Below are 16,364 nucleotides of genomic sequence, written 5' to 3'. Positions count from 1 at the left end.
TGAACTTATTCAGTGCCCGGGAGGAAGGTCGTCGTCCTCATCTCCGAGTCGAAGAAACAGGCTCAGTCTGCCGGTGGTGGATGTGGGACTTAGATCTGCATCTACCACAGCCCACTGGCCATGCCCCAAAGCCTGGCTTCTCAAAGTGTGGCCCCCCCGCCCTGTGGCAGGAGCCTCACCTGAGAGCTAGAAACACGGTCTCAGCGCCCGCCATTCCGTAAGATCCCCAGGTGATGAGTGTGTACATGAACATCTGAGACGTGCTCTGCTCTCGCCTTGATCTCCTCCTTTGAGGGCAGCCTCAGGTGATTCCGTTTCCTTCCTCTGTTTTGGGCCTTTCTCCTCTCTTCTACTTGGCAAACTCCTATTCATCCTCCAAAACCCACTGCAGAGGCCACTTTCTTAGGCCCTCATTCCTGATCTTCCCAAATAGAGTTGCTCTTTCGTCTGGCCCTGACACATGCCTTCGTCAGTGCCTGAGTTCATGGGTCATGGTCTCAGTTTGTGCCTGTCTCTCCTTCTAGGCCTTGATCTCCTTCAGAGCATGAGCGTGTCTTTTGTCATCCGACAAACATTTACTGAGTATCTACCATGTGTCGAGTGCTTATCTCAGTCCTGGGCCTATGGCAGTAAATAGGACAGATAGGGACTCTGGCCTCACAGAGCTCATATTCTGGAGGGGAGAGAACTTATAACACTGTAGACAGACAGACAAATCCAGAGAGCATGAAGTGTGACAAAGAAAATAAACTAGGCAAGAGAGGCTGAGAAAGGATGGGTGGTACTGCTGGGGGATCAGGGCACACCACCCCTCCCGAGCTGGCTTGTTTCTGTGCCCAAATTATCTTGGAACCTGACACATCAAACACTCAAAAATTGTCAGATTGGATCAGATCCAACTATTCTTCCTGGTCAAACTGCATGACTGTAAGTTCACATCCTTTCTGAGCAATTGCTGGGCAATTTCTTTCCTACCAAGAAAACTGAAATTTGCTTCTTCTCTAAGTCTTCCAAGGTAAAAATTCAAAGTAGAGAATCTCCCATTTTCCAGCAATACCCCCGCCCCTCTCTCTTCAGCCAGCAGTGACAACGTGGACTGTTTCCCTGGCGCCTGCCATTTCGTTATTGAATAAAGCACCCCACGTGGTCTGCATGACAGGGTGCAACCTCCTGAACTGGGGTCAAGGTCAGAAAATGTCAGCCTCTGAAAGAGAAGCTGTGAGGGTGGCATCAAATGGGAGAGAGGCTCTCTCTTTAAAAGCAGCAACTTATTCTAGAAATGCTCAGTTAAGGGAGTGGATGCAGCCAGCCTTGCACCTGAATCTTATCAGCAAGCACTGCTTGGGAATGGGGGGGGGGTATTTGCACATTTATTTACAGACTCACGGCTTTATTCACTCTTAGCTGCTACACCCTGCCTGGGCCGGGGGTGTTTTGCTTACCTTCCCTTGGAAGACAAAGACACCGCCTGTAATTTGCTGTTGGCAGCAAGGAGTGTTTGCAAACCCAGATGCCTACAGAAGCCAGACGAAGGCAGCCACAAAAGACGCTCGGGATGGTGGGCTCTTTGGGAACAGCTGAGCCCCTGCCACCTGAAGAGACCTTTGCTCCCCAGCTCCTTCTGATGGCTACCAAGCCCAAATGGGGCCCAGGGTGACCAACATCTGATTTGTTTTCAAGGAAAGGCCACAGTCGGGATGTTTATAGGACAGCTCTCAACGTGTAGGACACTTGAGGGCCAAACACAACTCGTGCAGGTGACCATTTGCAGCTGGTTGTATCGTCAATCATAAACACACTGCTGGTTGTAACAGCACCTGCACTTACGGCATGTTTGCTCTGCACTGGCACCTTGCTAAGCTTCTGGCAAGCAGCATCTCTCTGCAACTTCACAACTAACTCTTGAGGGAGACACACTTTCCCCATTTCCATACAAGAAAATCGACTCGGGTGACATTCCTTGTCCAAGGTCACAGAACTGGTAAGTGATAAGGATGGGATTTGAACCCAGGATACTAAATCTGACCCAAACTCCAGGCCTGGCTAGAACACAATGCACACTTTCATTATGATGGTGCTGGGAAAAATCTGCGATGAAATGTGCATCATAATCTCAAATGCAAAGCTTCATTCATTCATTCATTCATTCAACAAACACTGACTGAGCATCTAGTACCTGCCAGGCACTGGATGAGGCCCTGGGGACAAAGGTATGGATCCACTCTTTCCATGATTAAAGGTACCATCCTCTTCCTGCAAATTCCTCCCGTTTGCCCTGTCTCCTTGAAGTTCACCCTCTGTCATACCTTACTTAAGCGACAGTTCCACTTACTTAAGTGGATCCTCTGGTTCAGTTCCCTGCCCTGGGTCAGCTGCCTTATCACTCGTTGGGCTGTGCCATCATCTGTTTAGTAGGCTCTCCTCTCTGTCTTCCTCTCCCTTCCATCTCTACTTCACATGGCTTCCTGAGCCATCTTCTTAAAATGCAAATCTGATCATATCATTTCCTTCTCTACATTCTTCTCTCTGGCCTCTGTACAAAGTGTAACCATCCCTTCATGGAGTGGTCTCTGTCCAATCTCATCCTGCAGTACAAATGCCTTCCCTTACCTCCTCTCCCACACCTGGTCCTCCAGCAATACTAGAAACCGTGTGTGGTCCCCTAAATGCCTCACGCTCTCTCACACCTCTTCCTGGAACAATCTCTCCGCCCCATATGCTTGCTGTGTCCCTGTTTTCCCCACTAGCGCATAAGCCGTGTCTTTTCACCTTCATAAACCCAGAGCCTAGGACAGAAACTGGCACATAGCAGTAACTGAGTAAATTTTGTTGAAGAAATAGAGAAAGGAACTCATGGTCTAGAGGTGGAGACAGAGATGGAAACGAGCAACAGAGAAGATGGAAGATACTGTAGGGGGCATGTGTGGCTGCTGTGGAAGGAAAAAGGCAGGGAGCATAACCCAGAGAAGAGCAGGGTGGGAGGTGGCAGAGGTGCTGGGGGAAGTGACAACTTAGCCGAGTCCTGGAGATGAGTAGAATGTGGTTGGAACAAACCCTCTAGGCAGAGGGCAGGGGAGACGGAGTATGTGCACACACCCCTCCCTCTCCATGAACTGCAAGGAGAGGGATTTTCCATGCATTTGCAGGATCCTCGTGTTTCCAAAGCAATGAGAAAAACCTGGCAGCTCCTCCATTGCTCCCCACCCTGCCCTGGGTAAGGAGCATCTCCTAAGTAAAGCTTCAAACTTGTGAAGACTTCATCACGCATGGAGTACAAGTAGCAATTTCTGCTTAGCCTTCTTTCAACTTCTCCAAGAAATTTATTGATGGATTTGGTGAGAATGGAGGGAAATTGTAAATATAATTAGTATAACAGAAGGCTGTGCACAAGTTTTTGGGTTTGACAGACTTCGATTGGAATCTCAGTTCTGCCACTTGCTGTGTGACCTTGGGCAAGTGACTTAACTTCTCTGAGCCTCATAAGATGGAGATCATGGCACATACCTCCAGAATTGTGAAGATTAAATAAGAGCTAACCTCTGGAAAGCATCTAAAAAGTGTTTAGCACAAAGGAAGCCCTCAGTGAATGATTAGTTATTATCATTACTACTATAGTTCATTTTAGTATTGAAGTGATGCCAAAATAGTCCTTTTTCGGGGTTGCCTTCTTTGCAAAATATGTCAGAGGAAAATTGGGGAGGAAAGTTCTCAACTTTAGGGAAAATTCAAGAAGGATAAAAATATGTGCAGACAGAGATCCAGGTGGAGGGAAAATGTGACAGAAAAGAATGAATGTTCCTTTACACAGAGAAAGTGAGAGAGGGGAGCAATGGGGCAAAATTGGGAGAGAAGTCTTGGGGTCAGCAACAGAGGTCTTGGGGTCACCAGTAAAGAGAGAGAGAGATGGAAGGGAAGGGAAAGGAAAAGAAGAAGGAAAGGAGAAGCTGGCGTTGGGGTACTTGCATGCAGCCTATCTCCCACACCATGAGGTCACAGCAGAGAAGCACCTGGAATCTTGTACCTTTTCCTTGGCGTTCTCATTAGAAGACTACTCAAGGTCTGGGAAGTTCAGGGAAGAGTGAATAAATCTAGTGTCAATCAGGAAAGGGCGCAGCAGCTCCTCAGAGGCAGACCCTCGGCTCAGTCAGTACCCCTGGGCCAGGCGATGGAGAAGTAACAAGGATTTGGATGGAGAGGAAAGGTGACTGCTGCCCATGGGGGACAAGGCTTATCAAGCTTCCCAGAGCTTTCTGGCAAAGCTGCGGCCTGGGAGGCACCCCAGAGAGCCTCTGAGGGTGTGGGTGCCAGGGAGCCCCCGGCCTGTTCTCAAGGGTATTTCAGAATGTTGGCCCAGCCAAGCCTAGCACAGAAGACTGGCCCATCAGCCACTGCCCTTCTCCTTGTCAAGAAAGGTGCTGATCAGACCACATTCTTCTGTCGTCTGCTGCTTCCTGAGTCACCAGACAGGTACCAGGACGCTTGGAGTTTCTGTTTAAAAGCCCATCTCCCTCCCTAGATGGGCGCTCCTTGACAGCAGTCACCATTTAAAAAATAATTTTTTTTTAGTCATCCATTCAACATGCAGCCTCCATCCTCCCTTCCTGTGCCAAGGCAGACACGGTCCCTGCCCTCGTGGAGCTTGCATGGGGACACAGGTCGTAAACAAGCACATGCTAAAAAGAAAAAAGGTCAATGTTGAAATGCTAAAGAAGGAAATAAAACAGGATAACAGGACCGGGTTCCACATTAGGTAGGGCCATCGAGAAGGCCCAGCGAGAAGGTGATGTTTGAGCCGAGACAGTGTACTTTGGGAACCGCAGGGGTGAGCACACAATACGTGTTCAACAGAGGCTTGTCCTACCGGGAAGCGCGAACACAGGGGACCTTGCCGCGTGTCTCTTGTGCCTCGGGTATAGGCTCACCCTTCTCCCCTTTACTCTCCATTTACTGCAGCTAACTTTGTACCAGTCGTCTGGCGGCTACATCCTCCCCTGTTCTGCGCAGTAAATCGCACCCGCTCGGACTGAGCCCCCCATTGGCACCTCAGCTTCAGTGATCTCAGGGCAAAGCCAGCTGTGAGCCTCCCTGTTTACCACCTTTTCTTCCAGCGGACACACACTGCTCTGTCAGCCACGTCTGTCCCCTTGGGGTCCTGTCTCGCCCCCGCCGGCCTCACGTCTCCTAGCTACTGCCTTCCAGCCACACTGGACTGCAAGGGCACGGCTCTGTGGCACATGCTGTTCCTTCTATCCGAAGTACTGTTCCTCTCCGTAGCTTGCTCACTCCTGTGCACAACCTCAGAACCCGCTCCCTGCCCCGTCTCTGTGCTCCCAGAACCCGCACGCTGTGGTTCTGTCATCCTCATCTGTTCGCTGGTGTGTCTTCTCTGCTAGGCTGAGGGTTCCTCCCATGCGTGAGATTGTGCCCGTGACTCTGTACCTGGCAGGCACTCAGGGAACAGCTGTTGAACAAAAATCAACTATTGCCCTTTCCTTGTCAAGAAAGGTGCTGGTCAGACCACATTCTTCTGTCGTCTGCTGCCGCCTGAGTCACCAGACAGGTACCAGCTGCCCGCTAAAGAAATCCCTTGGGCTCTGTCAGCACCGGGCCTGCATTTCTGTCTGCCAGCAGGGCAGCTTCCCATCTTCCTTTGATTCTAAGGCATGTACTCGGATTGCAAGTTTCAACGTTTCTGAAATTAGAGCGTGTTTTACAATTGATGTGTAAATTAGATTTGCTTTCCCTTTCCCCAAAAGCTGTTTTAGTAGATAGTTCGTTTTGTAATTGATGGTGTCCTCGAACTGAGGGAAGATGGAACTGGAAGAATAAAGTCCTCTATCCACCCGGGAGAAGGGGCTGGGAGGCTGGCTGGGTCATAGTAGCTCATCAACAATCCTCCAAGGGTCAATACGCATTTCTGGGCATCGGGGAACAGTTAACACCTCTTTCCTCTCACGCTTATTTTCAAAAAGTCTGGTGCTATAACTGAGCCTCATTCAAAGTCCAGCCCGAATCCCCGATGATCCTAACTGATTGTAAGAGACGCCAGTTGTCTCTCTGACTTGGTGGGGGGATGAGAAGGACAGGTGGCAACAGGCTATGTCGAATGTCTGGTACGAAGAGGAGCTGTTTGGGGAGGGGTCTGTTCTTTAGGATTTCCTGCTGCGACTGCCGGGAGGGGATTGTTCACGACTGCCTCCCTGGGTTTAGCACGGGGTGGGCACGCACCGTCAACTCCACTGAGGATATTTTGAATTTTGACTGGAGTTGAATCAATCTGTTTCCTCCCTTCTCTGTGCTGTCGTGGGAAGTTTTGAGGCCGAAGGGAGCACCTTAATCAGGCTAGAGAGGAAGTGGGAATAGCATGACAAAGAAGAGAAGGGAATAAGCCTCACAGCAACCTTAGGGGCAGGCATTATCGCCTTCATTAAGTAGATGGCGCAAACGAGGTGCAGAGGTACCGTTAACTAGCTCAAGGTCACACAGCTGATAAGCAAGAGGCCAGAAGCCAAAGAGCTAAACTCTTTAACAAGACTAATAAGGACCCACCTTTGGGTCCTAACTACTTCCGCACCCCCTTCCCACACCATCCAACATCATCCCACTATGTCCCCCCTCCACCTCGGTTCCGCGGCCACCCTGGCCTTCTTCTTCCCGTACTTGTCTCATTCTCTTCCCCACTGATCTCTGCACCAGCTGCCCTCCAACCTGCAATGTTCTTTCTGGCTCTCTTCACCCAGTTAACTCCTACCCATCCTTCGGGCATCCCTTCGCATGCAGATCCCCAGGGGAGCCTTCTCTGATTACGTACGATCTTAATATTACAAACTTACAATCCCATGGAACTCCCCTTGAGAGCACTTATCATAGTTGTAATTTATTGATACATTGGGGCATTTACTGAAAATAGGGTCTGTCTCTCCCTGTCGATTCTAAGGACTCTGCAGGTGGTGACCTGGAAGGGTCATTATGACCCCAAGCTCCGGCCCAGAACCTGGCACTTTGCAGGGACTCAACAAAGATTTAACAAATAAAATAGATGAGTGAAGAAATGGCTTGATCTGTGCCCATAAACTAACTTGGAAACTTAAAGTATTTATTTCATTTGACTATTATGGGTTTTTGGCCAAAACGCTTACATTAACAAGGCTAAAAGGAGCCATTGAATTTTGAAAAAATTGAAAAAGCTCTTGGATGATCAGTCTGGATGTATCCTCTCCTCCCCCACTGACCTGAAAGAGAACACTCATGGGAAGCTCTCCCCGAGGATTTCTATGACAGACGCTGTGGATGATGTAGAGACAGAAAAACATGGCCGGGATCTATTTAGAGATGTTCACCCCCCCAGCACTTCCTTCTCAGGCATTTATTTTCTCTCTAAACATTTTCTCTTTCTTGATTATCTTTCTTTATGATCGTCCCTTGTGTGTTGAGCCCCTCGCCCTCTCTCTCCTTCTTTTCTCTCCCTCCCTCCTGTGTTGAGTTCCGTTATTTTTCAGAATGTCAAAAGCTCGATGCCTTTGTCACCACTGATGACTGTGTACAATTTAAAGAGGAGAGCAGTCCTTTGACAATGTGACGGGACCACCATCCTGTAGCAGGCAGTGGTCGTTCGTTCATTCACCAACCAAGGGGAACTGACATCTTGCACTGTCATGGTGGCTGTAGTTATAGCAATGAGCAGAGTAGACAAAAAGCCCTGCCCTCACGGGGCTGACAGTCTAGTGGTGGGGACAGACAACAATATCATGAGTAAATGCCGTAGTGTGCTAGAAGGTGATAAGTGCTCTGTAAAAAATAAAACAGAGTCAGGAGGATGTGTGTGGGGGAAAGGGGGCCGGGGTTGTTGATTGCAGTTTCCAACAAGGTCGTCAGGGGAAAGGGGGTGGCAGACATCCATTCATTTAGTTCCTAAACCATCAACCACCCTGTGAGAAGACTATTTATTATACTTCATTTTTACAGAAAGGGAAACTGAGGCTTGGGGAGGTGAAATGACTTGCCCCAAATCACACAGCTCATAAGGCTGTAGGGTTTGAGATGAGCCCGGGTCTGTGTGGCTGCAAAATTCTTTCAACTGCACCACACATCACAAAGCTTCATCTGAAAACTTCCATGAGGTACAGGGCACGTACATTTGCCATTTTCTGAAAAACGCTTGCAAACATAAAAGCATGGATCGTTTACAATGAGGACACTTCCAAAACGAAAGGGCAAAACCAAAGAGGCACATGGTGGGTCTGGCCTGAAGTTCAGTGCTGCGTTCCCTCTGCCTCATGGGAGTGAGGGGATTGGGCACAGAGCTGTCACCCTGCAAGGTGCAGGGCAGCTGGATGTCAGGGAGGCAGATTGGTCAGAACTCAGGCTTCCTGACATGCTCAGGCTGGCGCTCCGTGGGGGACACGCAATGGGATGCAGACAGAATTGAGTCCAATGCTAGTTGTGAATATAAGTCCAAGGCCACAGTTGGCCGGGGGCCGTGCACAGAGCCCGCCGGAGGCTTACAGGGTGGAAACTAAAGGCCCGGATTCAAGTTCCGACTCTGCCACTCTCTGCCCACGTGCCTCGGTGTGTGGTGCCACACAGTATGCCTCATTCTGATCACCTGTTATGGGCAGCAGGGGCGGGGAGGGCAGTGCGAACAGGCTGGGACGGATAGAGCCCGTTCTTCATTCCCAGGTGAGAATGGCTCGGAGTGCTGGGTCTGATTCTGTGGAAAACTGCTGAGCAGAAACCGAGACCCTGGGGAGTGTTCTCAGGGTCCTGGGATGTGGGTGGTGGGGAGGAGGAAGTCTGATAAAGAATAGAAGATTCTGGGGAAGCCAAATAGGGAGGGTCCAGAATGCCTGCTCTCTGCCCAAAGTATCTATTCCGGTGAGTATTAAGATCAAACTGGCCTTTGATATGCTTTAAAAGCAGAAAGGGGAAGAAAATCAATTGGTTATTTTTTCCTTCCCTGCAGAGGCTCAGTGTACTGACCAGTTTTCTTTAGCAAATTAGGAGCTATGCAACCCCAATGACTGACTCCTTTTGAATTCTCTCATTTTATAATAATGAATTCATGACTCATTATTATTCTTAAAAAAAAAAAAAAAAGAAGTTCCAGGAAGAACAAACAAATCAGCCTGATTTCCTCATCCCCTTCTCTCTCTCTCTTTCTCTCTCACTTGATTGTCACGGTCACATGTCCTTATGATGCTTGAATTATTTCAATAATTTTAAGAACTTCTGAGTCAATCTACTGATAAATCTTTCTATGCACCTACTCTGTGCAAAGCACCTAAAGAGAGTCAAATTATCTTGGGAATTACGCAGCGATATGTACACAGTGTGAAGGCCCATTGGTAACTTCCATATTCAGCTCATCCACCCTTAGAAGCAAGAGCGTCTGGGAAGGCAGACAGCTCTCCGAAAATGCAAGACATATACCTTCCTTCTGCAGAACAAGAGAGCTATAGCTGAAGCCAGCATGGAGCACTCGCCACCTCGCAGGGCTAGCAAAGGTTATGCAGTTTTGAACTCGGAAAAGAAGATTCAGAAAATCACAACACTTCTTGCTCAAAGACAGCAGGGAAGTAGAATGAGCAGCAGAGCCACCGTGAGGGAGCAGCATGTGGAAGGGAAGGCAGGAGAAGCCGTGGATGGAAGAGGGAAATTCAGAAATTCAGCAAAGGGAATTTAACAGTCTGAACAGAGAGAAAGATTTCTGCTCTGCCTCCCAGCGACGAAAGGGGCAAGCGAGGGAGAGAGAAAGGAGGGTGCGTTTGTGCTACAGACCAGGTGAAACCACCAGGCCTCCTCCTCGGTGGGGGCTGAAAATCCTCCGGGGGAGACATGGAGCTGGGACAGAGGGGACGAAGGTGCAGGAGAGAATAAACACAAGGAGTGAATTTCTTGCTGCCCCTGGAGACAACAATTCCTTTTGGTGACAACAGAGGTTAATATCCAGAGTGGCAAGCCACTGCACGGCTCACAGACAACTTGCCTGGAATAAGCGGTTTTTGTGTCCTGTTGTGGATTTTATTGAACTCTTCCCTGAAAGGGCCAATCCATCTCTCTGTTAGGAGGCTTTCGTGCAAAGTTCAAGAACTTCTCCTATCACTCTCCACGTACCTGTAAATCATGTGCAGACTGTCCCTTTCCCCTTCCATCCCACTAAGGACACTAGCCTGCTAGGGGGTTCAAGTTCACACAGAGACACTGCAGTTAGCTACGCTGCAGAGGGGACAAAAAATAGAAGTTGTCGTTTCTTCTGAATCCCTCCCCCTCCCGCGGTGTCTACCCCTAACAGGTGGTCCTGTCCTGTCTCATTCCTCAGCAGGCCAATTCATTTCAAAAGTAGCAAGAGAGGCAAGGAAATCCTTTGCGATCCTTATTTTCATCAAGAAGTGAACAACAAAACAAAATCATCTCAGGCGACGAAAAGCCCCAGTGAAAGCCAGAGAGCAGAAGCGACAAGCAGACCGAATCGTTTCCTCCGGAGTCATTAGCAGCGTCTTGGGGAGGAGACTTGAAATCTGCTAGCAACTTCTCAGGGGTGGGCAGGAAACACAGTGAGGGGGTGATGGGGGGTATTTTTTGAAAGTCCAGTTTCTCACAAAGAAACCTGGGTTCGGGAATCTGAACCACTGATAACTAGATTTCCATGAAGAACAACCCTATTTTGAAAGCTCAAAAAAGGAAGACCATGAACCCCCCCCCCACAACAACCGTCAGGGCCAACCTTCAGCAATAAGTGGACTTACAATCTTTGGGAATCAGCACAGTCTTTGAAAATAGGTGGAGTAAAATCTTCCAATCATTTCTTAAGTGGCCAAGGCCCAACTTCCTAAGGGGGTCCAGTGCCTGCAAAGCCCCCTATGGAGAGAGGCTTTGGAAATTCAAGGCCAGGTTGAATGGGGACCCTGGACACCCACCATGTGCCTGGGCCTTGGCTACAAGTGAAAACTGAAAACGGGTCCTGAAGGGAGCCTGGCCCAGCCCTCCCCTCACTGCGTGAGGGCCCCAGGCCTGGGGAGAGGGGCCGAACCCACAGTTCCTCTGTGCATCACACAGGCCTTGGGAAGCATTGCAATTGGAATCTTTTTAGGGAGCATTCAGGGAGAGCGAGGGGGTATGTCTTGGAGAGAAAGTTAAAAGGGGTGAGCAGCATGTTGGGGGATGTGGACCCCTAATAGATGGGCTTTTAATGAAAATACTTAAGCCTTTTAATGCACAAGTGAGCCAAAGCTCCTCCAGTCCCCTCGTCTTCTGGGAATTAGTAAATGTTTAAAAGATCATAGTATTAAGGATTTGCAAAACTCTCATAAGAAAGTATACATATACCAAGTCACCAGGCCTTGGGTATATTTCTCCTAAAAGAATGTCCTGTCTTGACTCTCTTGGCCGCGTATCTCCATCCATCGAACTAAAATCTAAGGAAAACAAATTGCTACTATATCATTTCCCTAAAGCAGCCCTCATTCACTTTGCTTTTTTTTTCTCTTTTGGAATAAAAGTCTGCCATAAATGTTTAATTAAATGGAAGTCTTTCCACTCTTAATGACTAGCTGCATGAAAGGCTCTTCATTTTTCAAAGGAGGGGGTGTGTTTAAAACAGTCCCTATTAATTTCCTGATATTGATTCTCTGGCTGGGGAAGAGCATATAGCATTCAGCATAGAGCTGCTCTGCAGACTATGTTCGAGGCAGCGGTTTGGATTGAGAAAGGGCACCAAATGCAGTATGCGTCAAATAGACCATCGCTCAATGAAGTCACTTAGCTATTCAAAACATGTTCAGCCATCACTCAACCGTTTGCACCAAGAATGTTGGGAGGGGGCGCGGAATTGTTATTCTTGCCCAGACACAACCGGTTCCCAAAGAGTGGCTTTTGCTCAGTTTGGGTTAGACCCTGGGGCCACATCAGTTTCTCCCTCTCCTGTTCATTCCCCTCTTTTCTCCCCCATTTCCTGGCTTCAACTCTCTGCATCACCATCCCATGTTGAGCTTAACAAACAAGCCTGCAGTCCCTGCTTCCCGACGCTGCCTCCAATGGCCTCCGGTATTGGTCCAGATCAGAAGCAAAGCGCATAAGCCTTCTCTCCACATGGAAACATGCATCTCCTGTGCACACCTATGGGTGGCTGTAGCTTGTACACACAGATATAGGTAACCGTTCGAAGACAGGCCCTCCTATTCAAGTCTGTTGCGAAACGCAGGTTGTATGACCTGCAGGAGTTTTATTCGGTGCTAATAAGTGTGTCTCAGAAGCACATGCCTTCATCCGTACCCTGATCTCCCAGCCTTTACCCTGTGGGGGCCCCTTTGCCCACAGCACATGCACCAGCACACGTGTCCCAATGACCCTGCAAGATCAAGGCAAACAGCTGACACCCCCACCCCGCTGCGCCCCCGTTCCCCCCTCAACCTCTCCATGCCCTCGCCTCCCTCCCGGCCTCCCTGCACAATGTCTGATTCTTGAGCTGGCTTGGCTGCAGTGCTGACTCTACTTGCTTCTGGATAACAGACATGTCACTCTGCGTGGAAGTCAGTTGGTTCCCAGTCTAACCTGCAAGTGAATGGCTGTCTATTAGAACTTGGGCTTGTTTCCTGTGAGAGACGTATGTATTTTTAGACTTTCTAAATGTTAAAACACACACATACACACAGCCAGTCACCTCCAACAATATGTGTGGCTCATAGACATTACGAAATGCTCTTCAACTCAGCTTGAGATCCTGGAATAATTAGGATTTACCAAATGAGGATTCTTAGAAACAACAGAATTTTTTTTTTTTTAAAGATTTGCAGATGATGTTTTGTCTGGGACTTTTAGGGAGTAAAGGGGAGGGAGAAGGGGGCTAGGAAGAACATGTTCGAATTCTTCATTATGAAGAGAGGAGCAGTGTTGAGAGACACAATTATTTCCCCATCATAGATGGCCAGGTTACATCAAATGGCAAATCCTAATGATTCTGAAGCAGACAGAGCACGTTTGACTCTTAAAGACAATCTCTTGTTGTTTTCATCATATCACAGATTATTCCAATGAAGAGGGGAAGGAGGGTGGTGGAGGCTTGAGAGTTGAGTATGGTTTTTTGCTTATTGATTTCCTTTCCTCGGAAACTAACCCAAGCAACCTTGATCTGTGGTGGATGGAGTGAAGTGAGAAAATGGTGGAATGTAATGGGGACATATCTGGAGGAGGGTGGGGAGGGGGAGCGAGAAGGGGAGGGGTGGGGTGGAGAGGGGGAGGAGATGGGAAATCAAATACCTTCTAGGCAGCAGGTTCTCCATAATCCAGAATGGGTCATAACTTCCTCGTTCTTTTTGCTGGTTTCATTCTCACTGACACTTTTGGTCTTGCAAACCCCTCTGGAGTAGAGCCAATAGTCGGTTCCCACAGCTATGGTCATCAGACTGAAGGCAGCGAAAGCACCAACGGTGGTTAAAAGCATTTGAACACCTCGATCAAACAGCCCCATAATTCTTCATTATATAAACACCCAACCGACTTCTGGTTCTCGGGAGAGTGTGTGTGAGAGGGTGCAATTTACTAAAGCAAAAAAATAATTCCACTACTAATATAATGGATATATGTGTGAATAGAGAATATGGAGAGATATAAAAAAAGGGAGGTAAGAAAGCTCACGGAAAAGAGTGTAAATTATAAAGATCACACGGGAAGAGAGGCTTGCCTTTTGAGATCAGAAACTGTTCCAGTTGCAGTGATTTTTTTTTGTTTGTTTAAAAAAAGGAAAAAAATAAAAAGACTCCCCCCACCCCCCCCAAGTGAGATGCCTTAATCTCTTTTCCTAAAATTCTGGTCTCCAGTTTCCATATGTGACAGCTAATTTGGAGATGGCTTCCACAGTGAACCCGGGAACAGCCGCATTCTCAACACCATCTCTCATGGTCGGGACCTAGACAGTTAGAGACTGTAAAAGCCGAGATGCCACCTTCCGTCTTCGTTCCCGGCTCTGCGGCCTGCGCCATGAAAATCCTTTGCTTCGCCAGTTCTCTTCCTTGGGGGGTCTCGGGCGCCTTCGTTTCAGACCAGACTTCTCAGTATTCTGCGAGCCCTTGATGTCAGCTGCACAGGTGCGGGGGTCTCGCCTTCCATGGCGCTGCCCCGGCGGCGGCGGCGGCGGCAGGACGAGCAGCGGCGGCGGGTATTGTTGTGGGTGGCGGGGAGAGTGTTGGCGAAGTGGGGGAGGGCAGGGGTGTCTCCCGGAGAATCGCGGCGGGCTTCCCTCCCCCGCTCTGCAACGCTCCTGGAAACCAGGGAGCCGGCGTCTCGCTGCAGGCTGGGCCCCCCCCCGCCCGCGCCCCGCTCCGCTCGCTGCCGCCCGGCCCCGGCGGACGCGCTCCCACCTACTGCATTCCCGGGCGGTGCTGAACTGGACAGCTCCCCGCGCCGCCGGCCCCGCGCGCGCCCGGGCTCGCTCCTGGCGGCCCGCCAGGAGGAGGCGCCAGCGAGCCACGGGCCTCCTCCCCTCGCGGGCGGCGGCGGGGCTCAGGCCGCGGGGGCTGCCTCCCCGCTCTGCGCCCCTCTCCCGAAGCCGAGAAGGAGCGCTCTGCTGGGCTCCCGGAGCTTAGCGGAAGGCGCAGCCAGATAGGTCGCTCCTCTCCCCCTCTCCCCCTCTCTTTCTCTCTCACTCTCTTCCCCCTGCCCTCCCCCCTTTGGTGTTTCTTCCAGCTCAGCCTCCTTCTCATGCCATCTCTACGTGCCCAGAGCTTCAAACACAACCCTCTCCTCACAATCCGAGGGGCACAAAACTTCAAGCAGGCTGGAAGTGGTGAAAATAGAAACCTGGATGGGTAATTACAAACACGGTCTCTATGTGTGTGTGTTTTTTTTGTTGAAATCCGTCGTGTTCCCTTTGCTGTTGGGGGATTTGTTTTATTTTATTGGCAAGTTAGCTGCCTCTCTCCTGGTGGTGGTTCCTGTCTCATCTCTTGTCTCTTCGGCGAGGCGGTGAGCAGTGTGCCCTGTGTGTGTGTCTCTCGGTAGTTTTCCGTGAAATTCCAAATTTTGGTCCTACCAGCAGACATTTTGGAAAAATTATGCATGGAAAAGGGTGCAGAAGGGTGATGGGTGGCTGGGGCTTGGGGAATGATTTTCATCTGAAGGATAAACTTGTTTGCACGGGAAGTGGGTGAAATGGGAATCCTTCTTACGTTTCCCATGTCATTCATAAACTGGATGGGAATAGATAGAAATCTCCCTGCTGTGAACACTGAAACACATCCTAACACGTCTCTTCCTCAGCAGAATCGTTATTCTGAGTTAATCACAGCGTCACCTCTTGTTTCTACATGTGCAACTTTTCCTTAATGTGAACCCTGGAAAAAGAAGCACATCGAATTCCTGCTGCTACTGATTCCATTTTTCTCTGATCAGCTTCATAGTTAAGTGAGTGAGAGAACATGAGGCATGATGGGGGGTGCACTGTCTTTAATTGTTTGAGGGAGGAGCCTCGAGAGAGCTGTGCGTCTGATGGGTCAGTTGAGGGTTACGGATGTTGCAATTTCAGAACTCAATTATTCCATACTTTCTTCTCCCTCCATGTTTGTCTTAAGATGGTTTGCTCAACAATTTCTCAGTGATCGGGTCATTTTCAAACAGCGTATAAAAGATGACTGGATTAAAAATGAGACTTTCTTTGGTGTTGCCTAACTTCTTTCACTTAGCTCAGAGTTGGTCCGCAAGCATGGCCAGTACATTCTTTTTGGGTAGAAAAATGACGTGTGTCTTCACCCTGCATAAAACTTGCTTCTCTCACTCTCTGTTTCCTTCTCCTAAGGGGTGATTGTTGTGCTGCTCCTGGTACCTGGACAAGGTCCTGGTGTCTGGAGAGTAGAACCAAGATATCAGCAACCTCTGCTAAAGTACCTTTAAGGTAGAGAAAGAGCTACATGTGCAGACTGAGGGCTTGTCCAGTTTTGTTTCTTGTCTCGTGAGGATGAGGATGAGGAAGAGGGGGGCCAGGTCTGTGGATCCCACTCAGCAGGGAAACTGCAAGTTCAGCCGGTGGTTCAGGTGGGTGATTTTCTTGGCTCCTGTCCTTGAGGAAACAGTGAGAGGCAAGCAGGGAGCCCTTTTAGATGGGGTGGGCCTTTGTGGGACCGTGGAGAGAAGCTGGGGTGTGGCCACACACCTCTGAGAAGCTTGCCCTCACTTCCTCTTGTCATTTGGGTTGCCTTTGACCTGTCTTAGAAGTCCCTTCAGACTGGGGATAGAGGCCTCCTCATCTCCCCACCCCTTTCACACCAACCCCTGAATCTTTTGCTCAAACAAAATCAGTAACAGAGGCTCAGAAGCTTCTCTTTGTCCACAGAAGCTGTTAACATCTTAGTCACTGACAATGGCCACAGTTTTAG

General features: G+C 49.2%; 1 protein-coding gene across 1 annotated transcript in view; it reads right to left on the bottom strand.

The window, feature by feature from the left end:
* The window catches only part of CACNG2 (calcium voltage-gated channel auxiliary subunit gamma 2), a 105,755-nt gene extending 92,141 nt beyond the window's left edge, over positions 1-13,614 (bottom strand). Inside the window, exon 1 of the mRNA XM_081059076.1 lies at positions 13,255-13,614. Within this exon, the coding sequence (XP_080915202.1) occupies positions 13,255-13,465 (211 nt within the window). The 5' untranslated portion in view covers positions 13,466-13,614. The remainder of the gene's footprint in view (positions 1-13,254) is intronic.
* Between the last annotated feature and the right edge of the window lie 2,750 nt (positions 13,615-16,364).

Source organism: Rhinolophus hipposideros (genome assembly GCF_964194185.1).
Source record: "Rhinolophus hipposideros genome assembly, chromosome: 9".
NCBI lineage: Eukaryota > Metazoa > Chordata > Mammalia > Chiroptera > Rhinolophidae > Rhinolophus > Rhinolophus hipposideros.
Note: the sequence above shows the minus strand (reverse complement) of the source record. Positions and strands in the feature narration are given on the sequence as shown.